The sequence below is a fragment of the Girardinichthys multiradiatus genome, chromosome 20 (assembly GCF_021462225.1).
Source record: "Girardinichthys multiradiatus isolate DD_20200921_A chromosome 20, DD_fGirMul_XY1, whole genome shotgun sequence".
Lineage (NCBI taxonomy): Eukaryota > Metazoa > Chordata > Actinopteri > Cyprinodontiformes > Goodeidae > Girardinichthys > Girardinichthys multiradiatus.
The window spans coordinates 37,796,193-37,809,771 of NC_061812.1; the positions used below are offsets into that span (position 1 = coordinate 37,796,193).

The 13,579-nt window shown below is 40.3% G+C and overlaps 1 protein-coding gene across 8 annotated transcripts in view; it reads right to left on the reverse strand.

Annotated features, from left to right (window-relative positions):
• magi1b (membrane associated guanylate kinase, WW and PDZ domain containing 1b) overlaps positions 1-13,579 on the reverse strand; it is a 167,008-nt gene that overhangs the window by 93,847 nt on the left and 59,582 nt on the right. For all 8 annotated transcript variants that reach the window (XM_047348605.1, XM_047348606.1, XM_047348608.1 and 5 more), the window contains exon 2: positions 2,864-2,980. In XM_047348605.1, coding sequence (XP_047204561.1) covers positions 2,864-2,980 — 117 coding nt within the window. The remainder of the gene's footprint in view (positions 1-2,863; positions 2,981-13,579) is intronic.

Genomic DNA, 13,579 nt, shown 5'->3' on the forward strand with positions numbered 1-13,579 from the left:
GCTTTAAAAGTGCTACAAGTAAACATAAAAGGAAAGCCCCCAACTGTTGGCCCAACCACACAGATGGTTTTCATACAACTGGATCCACAGCATCAAAGCATACTAAATGTTAACTTTAAAATCAGTGTTCTGATAGCTAATGGAAACAGGTGGAGGGATTATGGAGGAAAATTATTGTACAGTACACTTCCCCTTCTGCTACCTTAACAGAATGTCTGTTTGCAAATGAAGAGTGGGTTGGCTTGAACATTTGATCTGCTGGAGCAAGTCAATATATCTGACCGGATAGCTGGGTTCAGATAGTAGACTTGTGCTGCATACTAAGGAGGAAGTAAATAAATATTTATATACTTTCCTTTATATAACAAAGAAAAATGCCTCCTGTCAAATGGAGCCTCTGCTTTAACACTTACCTTCTTTACGTCTGCATGACACAAAAACTTTACAACCCCAGAGAACAAGTGGCCAGGAGAGTGCCTACATGCTTTATTTACTTCGCACAACATTAATGTGCCTGAAACCACTCAGTAATTGCAGTGGGCATTATGATCAGACCCCCACCAAGTTACAGGGTCTGGCTGACAAACAGGCGTCCTGCATACAGAAAGTAATTTATGGGGGAAAAATAGGAGTAAACCAATTTAAAAGGCAGTGAAAGAAAATCCTGTTTTAATTGCAGTGAACCTTAAAACTAAAAGATACTGAATCAGATCATCTGCTTCATATAGGGTTCCTTATACAGAGCCTTGCAAAAGTCTTCATTCCCCTTAAACTTTTCACAAATTTGTCAAGTTACAAACAAAGACATCTAAATATTTTGTTTAGTAGTACTCAATTGTGACATATACAGAAGGAAACATAAAAATTGTGCCGTGGGTTTGTATTTCACCCCAGATCCACTGAGTCAATACTCTCTACGGGATTCACCAAACAAGAGACAGACAATTTTCCTAACTGCTCTTTTTTTTTTAAGCAGTTCAAGCTCAGACTGGGTGGAAAGCATCTGTGAATAGCTATTTTCAAGTCTTACAGCAGATTCTTAATCGAATTTAGTTCTGACTTTGACATTTTGGAAACAATAACATTCTTCTTGCCACACCTTCATATGCCAGAATAGTGAAGTGTGTAGCTAATTGTTGACCTGCCAATAGAATCTCCCACATGAGCCTTGGATCTCTACAGCTCTTCCAGAGTTACCATGAGCCTTTTTGTTGCTCCCCTGATTACTCCTGTCCTTTCCCGGCTTCTCAGTCTAGGAGGACAGCCATGTCTTGGTAGGTTTGCAGTTGTGCCGTGCTCTTTACATTTTCAAATGATGCATTGAACATTGTCCGTTGAGGTGTCCAATGTTTTGGATAATGTTTACTGTGTTCCTCGGTCTTCATGATGAGGTTTGTTCACCAATAATCTCTAACAAACCTTTGAGGCCTTCACAGAACAGCTGTAGTTATACTGATGTTCGATGACTATTATTTGCGATGTAGATGACGGCAACTTGCTGCACCCGATTTATTTTCGGAGGGTATAACGCTGTGGCCTGAGCCAATGGGAATTTGAAATCTAGTACTACAATGGTAAAAAATGAGATTTTATTGGTCCAAGTTTGACGTTTGAGTGTTCTATTTAATTTTAGCATCTGGCATCATGCACCACTGATCATCAGTCTGGCTTTCTAGTCATTTTATCCCCCCTCAGAGGAAGGTGTTACTGTGTTACTGTATTATGATGTGAAAGCAACTTTGCGACATTGTGTGCACCAATTGTGCAACAGGAGAAATGCGCAACTTTTAGAAGTCAAAAAGAAATAAAATATCCTTGGATGAGATTACAGGATGGGTAATAGACTAAATGATCTGTTTTCTTAGCCTGGGCGACATAAGTTTCTCCAACTGATTCAGCAGAAAGTCACATAACCGATCAGATGTGTAAGCAAAGTGGAGAGTGGATCATCACTGGCCATCAGTTTGAAAAACAGAAGGTAAAGTCAACTACTGGGAGGAAGAGGGATAGGCTGTGTGATTAAACAGATAAAGCAATAAGATCAGGTTCGTCCCAGGCAGGATGTGGCTTAATCGGCTTGGCTAACTGCATGGTCAATATTGCCCAACAGACAAATGCTGCACTGTTCTGATCAGACTTAAACAATCAGCTCTAATTAGAAATAAGGGCAAAATATTGGTGCAGGGCAAATATACCAAATCATCACAGCGATCTAATACCAATCTGCCAAAGGCTGAGACAATGATTCTGTAAAGATGTGTGACATTCCTGCATCAGCAGAGCCAAATATAAAGTGCTTTACAAAAGCATTCATATCGTTTTACACTATCATCCACAACACTCTATGAGCTTCATGATATTGGTCGCTCTATGAGCTTCATATTTGTATCAGTTGTGGGCATGAAGTCGTTCCAAGGGAAAGGGTTGGGGTTAGGGCCAGCAGAATTTCACTCATCCATCCTCCCATCAACTCTGGCCAGGTTCTCTGTCCTTGCAGAAGAGGGAGACTCACAGCATGATCCTGCCACCACCGTATCTCACGGTAGGGTTTGGTGTGTCAAAGATGTAGTGATGACACACAGGTGGACTTTCTAATTACGTGGAATCTGAAACCCCTTGGTGCACTAGAATTTATTTAGTGTCATAATTAAGGGGGATGAAAACAAATAAATGCCACACCGACAAGATATTTATTTGTAAAAATGTTTGATGTCCATAAAACCTTCCATCACTCAGTTATGCACTCCTGTGTGTTTGGTCTACCAAATCAAACTAAACTCCCAGTGCAAAAAGGTGAATTGAGAATATAACACTCAGAGATGATGACGATGTGGTCATGGTGTAAATGAAGCATCAGACTCACAAGGCACTGCGTGACGGTACAGATTTTCTCGAATGGTCTGCTGCAGTTCGTGGTCAGGTGACGACTTCTGGAAGCGCTGGCTTAGATAATGCTTCAGGTCCTTATTCAACTTAGTTCCTGTCATTGTGAACAAACACACAAAAAAAAACATGTTAGTGAATGAATTCAACTAATGTAAAACAAGCCAAGCAGACAGATATGAGAGTCAAAATGATGCAGCTAATCCGCAGTTACGTGTCAAATGACCAGATCGCTCGGCTCCCACCAAAAGGAGCGAACATTTGATCCCGCTAAGCCGAGCGCAGCGCTGTGACCTGCACCCTTGCCTTTGACGCACAGAGGAATGACTGCTTGTGGACCATTTTTCCCACCAGTTCGGCACAGCCAAAACGGAGACTGCTAACAGTAAGGCTAACACCACGATGCAGCCCTCCTACAGCTACGCCATCTGTACCTCAGTCACACATTAGGCTACTGAAGGGCAGCGTGATTGGAGAAGGTCCATGTGTGTGCCTAGTTTTTTTCTGCTCTGAATGAGTGTTCCCCACTCTCTGGCAGAGCTTAATGTGCAAACACAGCACAAAACAATGTGACAACATAACAGACCAAAACAATGAGGGTGAATGCAGTGAGGCAAACAAAAAAAATTAGCCTGTTTAGCTGACAAAAACTGATGGGAGCTTCATCTAAATTCACATTAGATATTCATTTCTCCTATATACTACTGTGCCCATTTATTTAGTGCACAAATTATTCATCTTCCATCTTTGCATGACTGTTGAGAACAATTTTGGTTGTCTGGGGCGCACAACCAGTCATAAAAGGCCCTGGATCCTGTTTCCATGGAAACTGTGTGCATACGTGTGCTAAGTGTGCCTGTTTGTGTGTGTGTGTGTGTGTGTGTATTGTGCATAATTAGATGATTGAGATTGTTAGCACAGCACAGAAGAGCATTCTGCACTGGTTGGCAGAATGATTGTAGATTTATAAATGATAACTGAACCCAATGAGCCCATTTTACAGATATAATAAGAAATAAAAATGTGTGACTGTAGTGGAAAAATCCTTTCAGTTACACTGCTGCCTTCAAGTGATCCACGTTTGCTTTGGAAGGAGTCCACCGATATAAATGTCTACACAAAACATTTTAAACTCATTTTCAAAATCATATTTTTTGTGTTGAGAACTCAACTGCCATTCTGGTAAAGTACTCAGTTAAATAAAATATGTATTAATTTTAAAGTAAGTCTCTGAAAACATCTTGTAGATGCACCGTGAAACCAGTTGGTGACAGGAATCAGACGATTTTTACCCTCGACAAGACCTGACTGGTGAAGAGCTGGTTGGAAACTCAAAATTCTGACCTTTTTCTGATTTGTGAAGGCACCATATGCTGCCTGATCATCCTGTCAGAAATACTCTTCGTTGCAGAAGTTGTTACTGAGGGAAGCAGTATACGTTAGACATTTTCAGTATCAGAGCGGTATAGAAAATAAGGTTAGGGAAGGCACTTACTTTTGTACTGTACTTGTTATAGTTAATAAAACTAAACCTCCTCAGATTCTGTTGCAGATAAACTATTAACACATACTCTGGCTCCAAAATGGAGTTAAATGCTTTATAATGCACTCTACAAAGAGCGTTTGGACTAAAGACCGTAAATAAGTGTTTCATACAGTCTACGTTTTGCCAACAGATGATAGAAGAACCAAATATGAAACCTGCAACAGTGACACAGTTGGGCAAGTCAGCGCCTACATGTTCTGTTGTGATGGACATGAAAGAAATGTATTGTACAAGAAAAGAGTAAGAATTCATGTTTGAGTAGTGGACACGTTGGGTGGCTCAAAGATGAATTATACTCTCCAGGGGTTTTAAATGTGTGTGAACTAGTTTATTTGTGTGATATTAATATTTTCCCTCCAGCCCTTTATGCTGCACATAAGACACCCTCCTCACTGCTGTTGAAAAAGTAGATAACTTACTAAGTGTATATTTTAGATGCTTGAGCAGATTTTTACGTCAACTTTTACCTGTACATTGGTAAAATGTTTACTTTAACTTCAGGGCATTATCCTTGTATTCTTTTCCCATCTGACATTATCTCAGGAAATCACACAGGGATCCTTTTTTGGTAATGCTAGCTTTGCTAACCGTACTTATTGCTAAGATGCTAAAGACATTTTAAATATCAACTCTGTAATCACCTCTTCTTTTTTACAACAGTAAAAGCCTGTTTTTCCCCGACCCCCCTCCCCAACCGGAGAGGGGGCCATGAACAAAAGAGGGGTCTACCCGGTCCAAACGTGACCGCCAACCAGAGCCGACCCAGGACGAAACAGTCCCTATCCCCCAATCAATTTCGATCTCAACCCCATGAGCCCCCCAACCCCCATGAACCCCAGCATGAACTTCTCCACAGGGCCCAACCAGGACACAGATATCGAACAAAAATAAACAGACACCCTTCAAAGTCATGATGATATGAAAAACAAGGTCCTCAAGGACTGCCTCACTGATGAAGGAGGGACAGGTAATTATGGAGGGATGTGATGATTAAGTAGATAGCAATATCTGCTGCTCCTCTGTGGCTGCCCTCTGCCAATAACACATCAGCAGCTGGTGTCAAAACTTCGCATTTCAAAATGGGGGTTTCTGATAAAAAAAACAACAACAAAAAAACATGTATATTGATGACCAATTTGACTGCAAATTGCAGCCAAAGAAGGTGTGGTTAAAAAAAATCTGAATATTAAAATAACTGCATCTTTACTTCATCTGGAAACCTCCCAGTCTTTTACACGCACACCATCACTCACGAGTTTTTTCCAGTTTTTAAAATTCTTCATCTTTTAGACAAAACCCATTACAAAAAATTAGGTTTCAGGGGTTCAACACATAATAGAATCTGCTAGAGGTGCAACGGGACATCCAGCTAGAATGGCACGACCGTACACAATACTGGTTTAACAAGAACAATGGGGAGATTTTAGTATCTAGGGCTCATAATGCTTTAGACTGATATAGCACCTGGATAGATGGCTACTTTAAACCTTCCACAATGTAAGGCTTTTCTCTCAGTTAACCCAGAACTTGGGTCTAAATTGGGGCTGCACAATATTAGGAAAACATGCAATTAAAACTGCCCTCAGCGTTTGTGATAACTGGCAATGAGTCTTTTACAGTACTGTGGAGGAATTTTGGCCCACTCTTCTGTGCAGAATTGTTTTAATCATGCCAAAATGAATGTTTTTTTGAACATGTAAAGGCCTGCCTAATGTCATGCCACAGCATCTCAATCTGATTTAAATTGGGACTTTGATTAAGCTACTACAAAATCTTTTTTTATTCCTGATGAGGGGAGATTCTCTTTCAGCATTTTCTGGTTTCATCGGTTATAGCAAGTTGTCAAAGTCCTGAGAAAGCAAGCCCCAAACCCCCACACTACTACCACCGTGTTTGACTGATTAAATATTCTTTAGTAATACTGTGTTTACACAAGATGTAACTGGATGCACGTTTTCAAACAGCTACACTTCTGTCTCATTAATCTAACAAATGTTTTCCCTAAAATCTTGGAGACCACGAAGATGCTGTTTTTTTAAACGTCAGATCGGCCTGTTTGTTCTTTTGTTTTCACCTTGGAACTCTCCCATGGATGTCGTTTTGTGCAATCTCTTTGTTTTTGTCGAATTATGAACACTGACCTTGGCTGAGGCAAGTGCTTTAGATTCAATTCAATTCACTTCAATTCAGTTTATTTATATAGCGCCAATTCACAACACATGTCGTCTCAAGGCACTTCACAACAGTCAGGTACATACATTCCAATTAATCCTAACCATTGGACAGTGCGGTCAGAGTTAGTTATTTATTCAAATTGGATAAAATGTTTTTCTATCTAAGGAAACCCAGCAGATTGCATCCAGTCAGTGACTTGCAGCATTCCCTCCTCCTGGATGAACATGTAGAGACAGTGTGTGACAGTCACTGGCGTTGACTTTGCAGCAACCCCTCATACTGAGCATGCATGTAGCGACAGCGGAGAGGAAAAACTCCCTTTTAACAGGAAGAAACCTCCAGCAGAACCAGGCTCTGTGTGAGCGACCATCTGCCACGACCGACTGGGGGTTTGAGAGAACAGAGCAGAGACACAAGGAGAACACAGAAGCACTGATCCAGGAGTACTTTCTATGGGAAGGAAAAGTAAATGTTAATGGATGTAGCTCCTTTAGTCGTTTCACCTAGAAAGAAAGAACAGATAAACTCTGAGCCAGTTTTCAAGGTTAGAGTCTGAAAGAGAGCACATAGAGTTTGTTACAGTTAAGCTCAGTCAATCGCCATGTCTAGGAGAGAGAAAGGGTTAAACACTAAACGACAGGACCATGTGGATCCTGCAGAAGCTTGGACGATGCCCCTCTCCAGAAAGGTGTCACAGGTAGACACAGAGTCAGGCCAGGTGTAGCTTCTAGGAAGAGAAAAGAGAGAGAACAAAGTTAAAAGCTGAAATGACAGCAAATAATGCAAAATTGGAGAGTAGTGTGAGAATGTAGCGAAGAGGGTGAAAGTGGTCATTAGGTCCTCCAGCAGCCTAAGCCTAGAGCAGCATAACTACACAGATAGTTTCAGTTCAGATTATTTAGTTAAACGGCGCTTATTTACAACAATGTCGTCTCAAGGAACCCCACAAAGGGTCCCACTGATGGTCATTGTTATACTAAAAACCACAAGGATTGGGATACCTCTCTCTGTCTGACTGATTATAACCATTGGAAAAGAGAGGGGAGTCATACAGGTAGCAGAAATGGAGGGTGTGTTTGCACCTCAACCATAACTGAGCCAGTTTAGGCTAAACCTGACTCCCCCTTACTCCAACCAACAGGGAGGGAGGAAGGCTCCCTCCCTGATAACCTAGGCCACTCGAACTATAAGATTTATCAAAAAGGAAAGTTTTAAGCCTAGCCTTAAAAGTAGACATGATGTCTGCCTCACGGACCAAAACCGGGATGTTGTTTAGATGTTGTTCTGGGTTATTTTGTGACCTATTGGATGAGTTGCTGATGTGCTTGGTGAATACTTTTGGTAGGCAAGAGCCTCCTGGGAAGGTTCACCACTGTTCCATGTCTTCTCTATTTTCTGAATTGCTCTCACTTTCCATTCACAGAAGCTCAAGGGTTTTTCTATTATTTAATAAACTATAGTCATCAAACGGGTCTCTAAAATTCCAGATGGAAACATTTGATTTCTGATTTTCAGAACTGATCCGATTTAATTTTTGGTCCCAGTTTAAGAACATGATACAAATATGAAACCGTATATATTCCGTCCAGGAATCCAACCGGGTCTGCAATGGAGCATGAGTCAGTTTACTGAAATAATGCGAATCCTAAGTAGGAGGAATGGTGAGATCTAGAGAACATTTGGCACAGTGACCACCCACCCAAATTCCCCCCTTCCCCAAAAACAGATAATTAGAAAAGACATATCCTTCAAACACAGCCCACCTGGTATAGATTTTCCATAAGCCCCCCAAAACAAGCACGGTTTTGGAAGTGAGACATGCAATCCTCGACAGAAGGGAGGTTTATTTGAGAGACAGAGAGGGAGGCAGATCCTGTCACACAGAACGAGAGCATCAGAAGAAGCCAGACAAAACATCAAAAGAGCTTCAGACAGCGAGAAAATGTGGAAAGCCCCACTACTTTCCATGCATCTCCCATTAAGCCCACCCATGCACCCCTCATGCACCCATAGCCAGGGAAAGTACTGGCTGGATCTGCTGACATTCATGCTGTAGAAATATATAAACTTCGATGAAACTTGATCTAGTCGCTCAAAGGGCAATTGTATTGACAAAGGGAAGCTTTGATGTATTTCTGCTGATATGAAATTGGAAGGAGTTAAGGGAACAGACCTTTAACATTCCACTGAGACTGCTATTACCTACCTTGACATTAAACACCTCTTGCTGTGTCCTTGCTACAAACGTGTCTTTGTATGCCCTGAATGCGAAGCATGATATGAAGTTGAAGTTACTGCTGTAGCTTTCTGACCTGGACACTGGGAGTGGGCAGCAATGCTCCAACAAGATAAAAAAAAACAGCAATGGTATTGCCCTGGATACCATCAACAAAATCTCTGGCATGAAGGTTGTGCACAGATGTGGAAGCTTTAGACTTATATTTGTGCATTAATAGTTGTGCAATATGACACCCATTAAATAAGTTATATTTATATCAATATCAATTCTCTCTTTTTATCTCTGGAAAAAAATTATTTTTGCAGTTAATCACAAAAAGTTTTCCTCATAAAACAAAAGATAAAAACTGTAATTAGTTTTCTAGATGCCATAAAAACTTCACCCTAACCATGGGGAATTTAGATGGGTTTGTTTTTGAATTCCAGTCATCCCACAGCGTCTCAATGAGATAGAGGTCTTGGCTTTGACTCGGTCCGGGGATTTCTGTTTCCTAATTTCCAGCCAGTCCTTGGTGGATTTACTGGTATATTTTGGGCCATTGTCATGTTGCAGGGTCCAGTTCTGCTTCAAATTTTAATTTGTATACAGATGGCATCACATTTACCTCAAGCACAATTACATACAGAAATTATGGTGGACTTTTAGCTAGCCAGGTCCTGGTGCAGCAAAGCAACCCCAAAACCATTACTCTTATACCTCCCTACTTCAGTTGGTGGGAGGTCCTTCTCCTGGAACGCTTGGTTTGTGTAAAACACGTAATCTGTTCTGGCGTCCAAATAAGCCAATTCAAGACTCATTTGTTCAAAGAATATTAATGTTCTCGTCTTTGTCTACATTCTCTCTGGCAAACATTACTCTAGCCTTCTGGTTTTTCTGAGACAGCAAATTGTCTTGAGCAGATCTCATGAAATTTAAACCTTTAAGTCTCTTACTGATTTCAGTAGCAAGAGCCTGCTGTAGGTCCTAATTCTATCACAATACTGTACAAATCCATGCAACAGTTCATCAAAGATGGGATTATTGACACCCCAGTAGGTAAAGGTCCCACTATAGGGATGAATCCCATTCACTTAGATGTTTAACATCAACTTGATACACAGGGACAATGTTTGGTAGAGACAAAAAATGAACTCAGTTTGGTCATTATGGTCTTTATCAAAAAGCGTGGTACGTTTAATGTTGACAATACTATGCAAACATGTCTTACTAAAAGCTGTAATTAGAGATTCAACAATTTGAATTTTGGGACAGATTTTAAATTGCTTATTTGTAAAGCTTTGACTGGTCAATTATAATTATAGCTGATTCTAGTGTCCCTTTAAGAAATGCAATATAGGAAGTTATAAGAAAAGCCCTCAGAATATGTTTCTAACCTTCCGACTGTGAGCCATCAATTATTTATCAGAAAAGCAGGTTTGTTTAAAGAGCATTAGCTGTAAAATAGAGTTTCACTATTTAAAGCTAAAAACTATTCTCACTTTAAACTGGCTTCAGCATCTTCTGTTGGTGCAAAGCCCGGCTAGTAGTCCAAACACAACGGTTTCCATGCATGTTCTCTACAGAATGTAGAACCGTACCTTCAATCTGAGATCTCTAAAAAGTAACTCTATGTACTTTACTGAGCCTTCCTGTTATCTGCTAAAAGCCCTGCTCTTTTTAATGCTCATGCAGCCTGAATGAACCGCAGATATGTATTAACATGCTGTAAAAAACACACTTTCCCTTTAAATCGCTTCTTATATCTCTGTGCTTCCCTTGAGTTCCATCTTGAACAACTTGCTGATACCAAAAATAGCTAACTTTGATTGTCCTTCTCTCAGTAGCAGTGTGGTTGTCATCTCAGTCTTAGTATTCACTGATCAACCTGACAGTCAGCCGATTCCAGTTGAAAGCCGATTTCTCAGTGAATCTCTAGCTGTGATTGTAACAGCCATACTGTGATAGAAATCAACATGCTTGTGTTATAATCACGCCCTCTCGCTGCATGAATATTGCCGGTTATGCACTGCTTCGGAAAAGGTCTCCATGCAGAGGGGCTGAGTGTAACTTCAGTCAGCACACTGGGCAGCGCCAGACACAATCATCCTCTTAACACAAAGCACAGTCTAAGTGACAAAGCAGGGAACACAGTCATATGCCTGGGTGCCAGCCTGTCTCGCACTGAGCCAAGTCAGATTTGGCAGCGCCACCACGTTTGGCCGGGAACATGGTTTTGTATCGATGTAGAAGACACAGTCTGGCACGCAGGGTAACAATTTTTTTCTCTTCTCTCTTGAATTATCTTTTGAACATTATAGGGCACGTTGCCAGGCACAGGATATGATTACAAAGAAATCCTTCTTTCAGCGAGCAATTTACTAACCAAGTGTTGCTATTCTCAGATGAAACAAAGTTCCAAATGTTTAAAGTCAAACTGGATTTGTTGCCCTCCAGCCTGACAGGCACAGAGTTAAATTAAGCTATGAATACAAGCTAGCTGAACAAAGTTACATCTTAAGTAATCATCTAAGTGAGGAGTGCATTCGTGGCTCAAGATAATCAGATAATCAGGGCTAATCAGCATTTAATAGATTCAACCAGCAGCAGCTATTTACAGTTAACATTTCCATCACTGCAGATCAGAGCTTAACCATATGTCATAATGATTAAAGAACAGGCAGGGAGAGGTCAGAGGGAGGAGAATGTGACCCCTGACAGCAAACCTCTGCAGCAGATCCAGGTACAGATGCCAACTAATCCATCATTCAAAAAAAATAACATAGCTCAGTAATATTGACAAATCATAAATCAATGGGGTTGGCTGGAATATATATATAATTTTTTTTTTTTTTTTTCAATTACTGAAAGTTTATTTTAGCAATATCTATAATAGGAGGTTCCTCTACCTGGCAGAGACTCGATATTTTAAGAGAGATACTCTCAAAGAAAACAACCCTGAGCTCAATACTGCCCCCTACGCTTCTTTGACAAGTGTGGTTTGCATCACACCAATTGGCCTGGCCCTGTATCCCTAGCAACAGCTGCTAAATGAGAGCCAACTGAAGGCAGTGATGGGTTGTAGCCAGTCAGCATACACTGCCCCCCTCTGGATCATGATGGTATAACAAAAATAAACAAGACCTCTGTGACAGTGTGAACAATACCAATTTTTCTTGTTTATGATATAACTAGCAGGCTTGAATCCAATCTAAACAAAACTGCAACCAGAGAATTAATAAACAGTTTCTTGCAAAGTTACCACTTTACCTTTCAGATTGTACATTACACTACATACTTTACAACCAAAAACTTCAATGCACTTTATTGGGGTTTTCTGCAATAGAGCAAAACATATTGAATAAATGTGACGTGCAGGGAAAATGATAGATGGTTACCCTTAAATGGAATCTAGCGAGACTGGCTTCAGAGGTCAACTGAATAATCCAACTTTGTGTAATTAAATCTGAGTACAAGAACAGAAAGTGTTCTGTGAAGGCCTTAAAGGTTTGTTAGACAATATTAGTGAAGAAAGCACCACTTTATCATGGGTAAAGCAGGATGGATGTTTAAAGCAGGATTGGGTTATAAAACAATTTCCAAAGCTTTGAGCATTTTACATCTGAAAATGGAAAGAGTTTGGCACAACTGCAAACCTCCACAGACAATATGGGAGGAAAGCCTAAATACGTCCTATTTGCAGTTTGCCACAAGCCATGCATGAGGACACAGCAGACATATGGAAGAAGGTGCCAGCCTCATTAGGAGGTTGATAAAATGGTCTAAAAACAATGAGAAATAGAAACCTAACACTAAACATATTATAAAGCTTAATGTGCATCAATAACACATGAATAGAAAATATAGTGGAATCAATCCTCCTATCAAGTTTGTTTGCTGGATCTAGAGAGAGAGGTTTCAGTGTTCTGAGATCAGAGTTTAAGTAACTCCGAAATGTACGTTCCTCTTTTTGCTTTAAATGAAGGAAAACTACTACTGATCTTACATGGCTGAAAACTGTCATAATATTTTCTCTATGAAGCGAGGCATTGCAGCTTAATGATTTAGTGGAGCAAGCTTCAATATCCTGATGCAATGTATAAGTACATAATTTTCACACAGTGACAGCAAACGTGTTTTCTGTTGATTAAATCTTTTCTAACGGGGTTGTGGATTCTGTACCCATACCTTTGAAAATAAGTACACAAGTGATTATTGTTTTCCCCTGCAATCAGGACAGAAAAGTATCAGTCAACAGCAGAGTGAGCATACCTAACCTTCATATTTTTATTTTTAATTGTCTTACTGCTGTTGTGTCTCATGGAGCTACTGGCCTTTAGTACCATGTGCCACATTGCTTTCATTGATTGCAGTTCTCCACTCAAGAACACCCAGAGGAATTATTTCTGCACCAAGACAGCAAAAAAGGCACCAATGAAGATATCTTTTCTATTCTGCAATCTAACAACTGGCAGCACACACACACAACTGTTGGGCCATATCAGTCTGTGGACTTGGCATTAGTAAAGGACATTATTCCTTCTCTAGAAAATGGGATTATGTCTGAAATGACAAACACCAGCATCTAGCTAAGGACTTGAGACAACAAAAACAACAATACATGTGAATGCATCACGATTCATGCATATGCTGAAAAAAGCCATTAATCCAATGCTATTAATATTCTTGTGACCAAACAACCACACAGTTTAAGATCTGGTCCACTTTCATCAAAGCCAGAGCTGCCTCGGCTAATAATA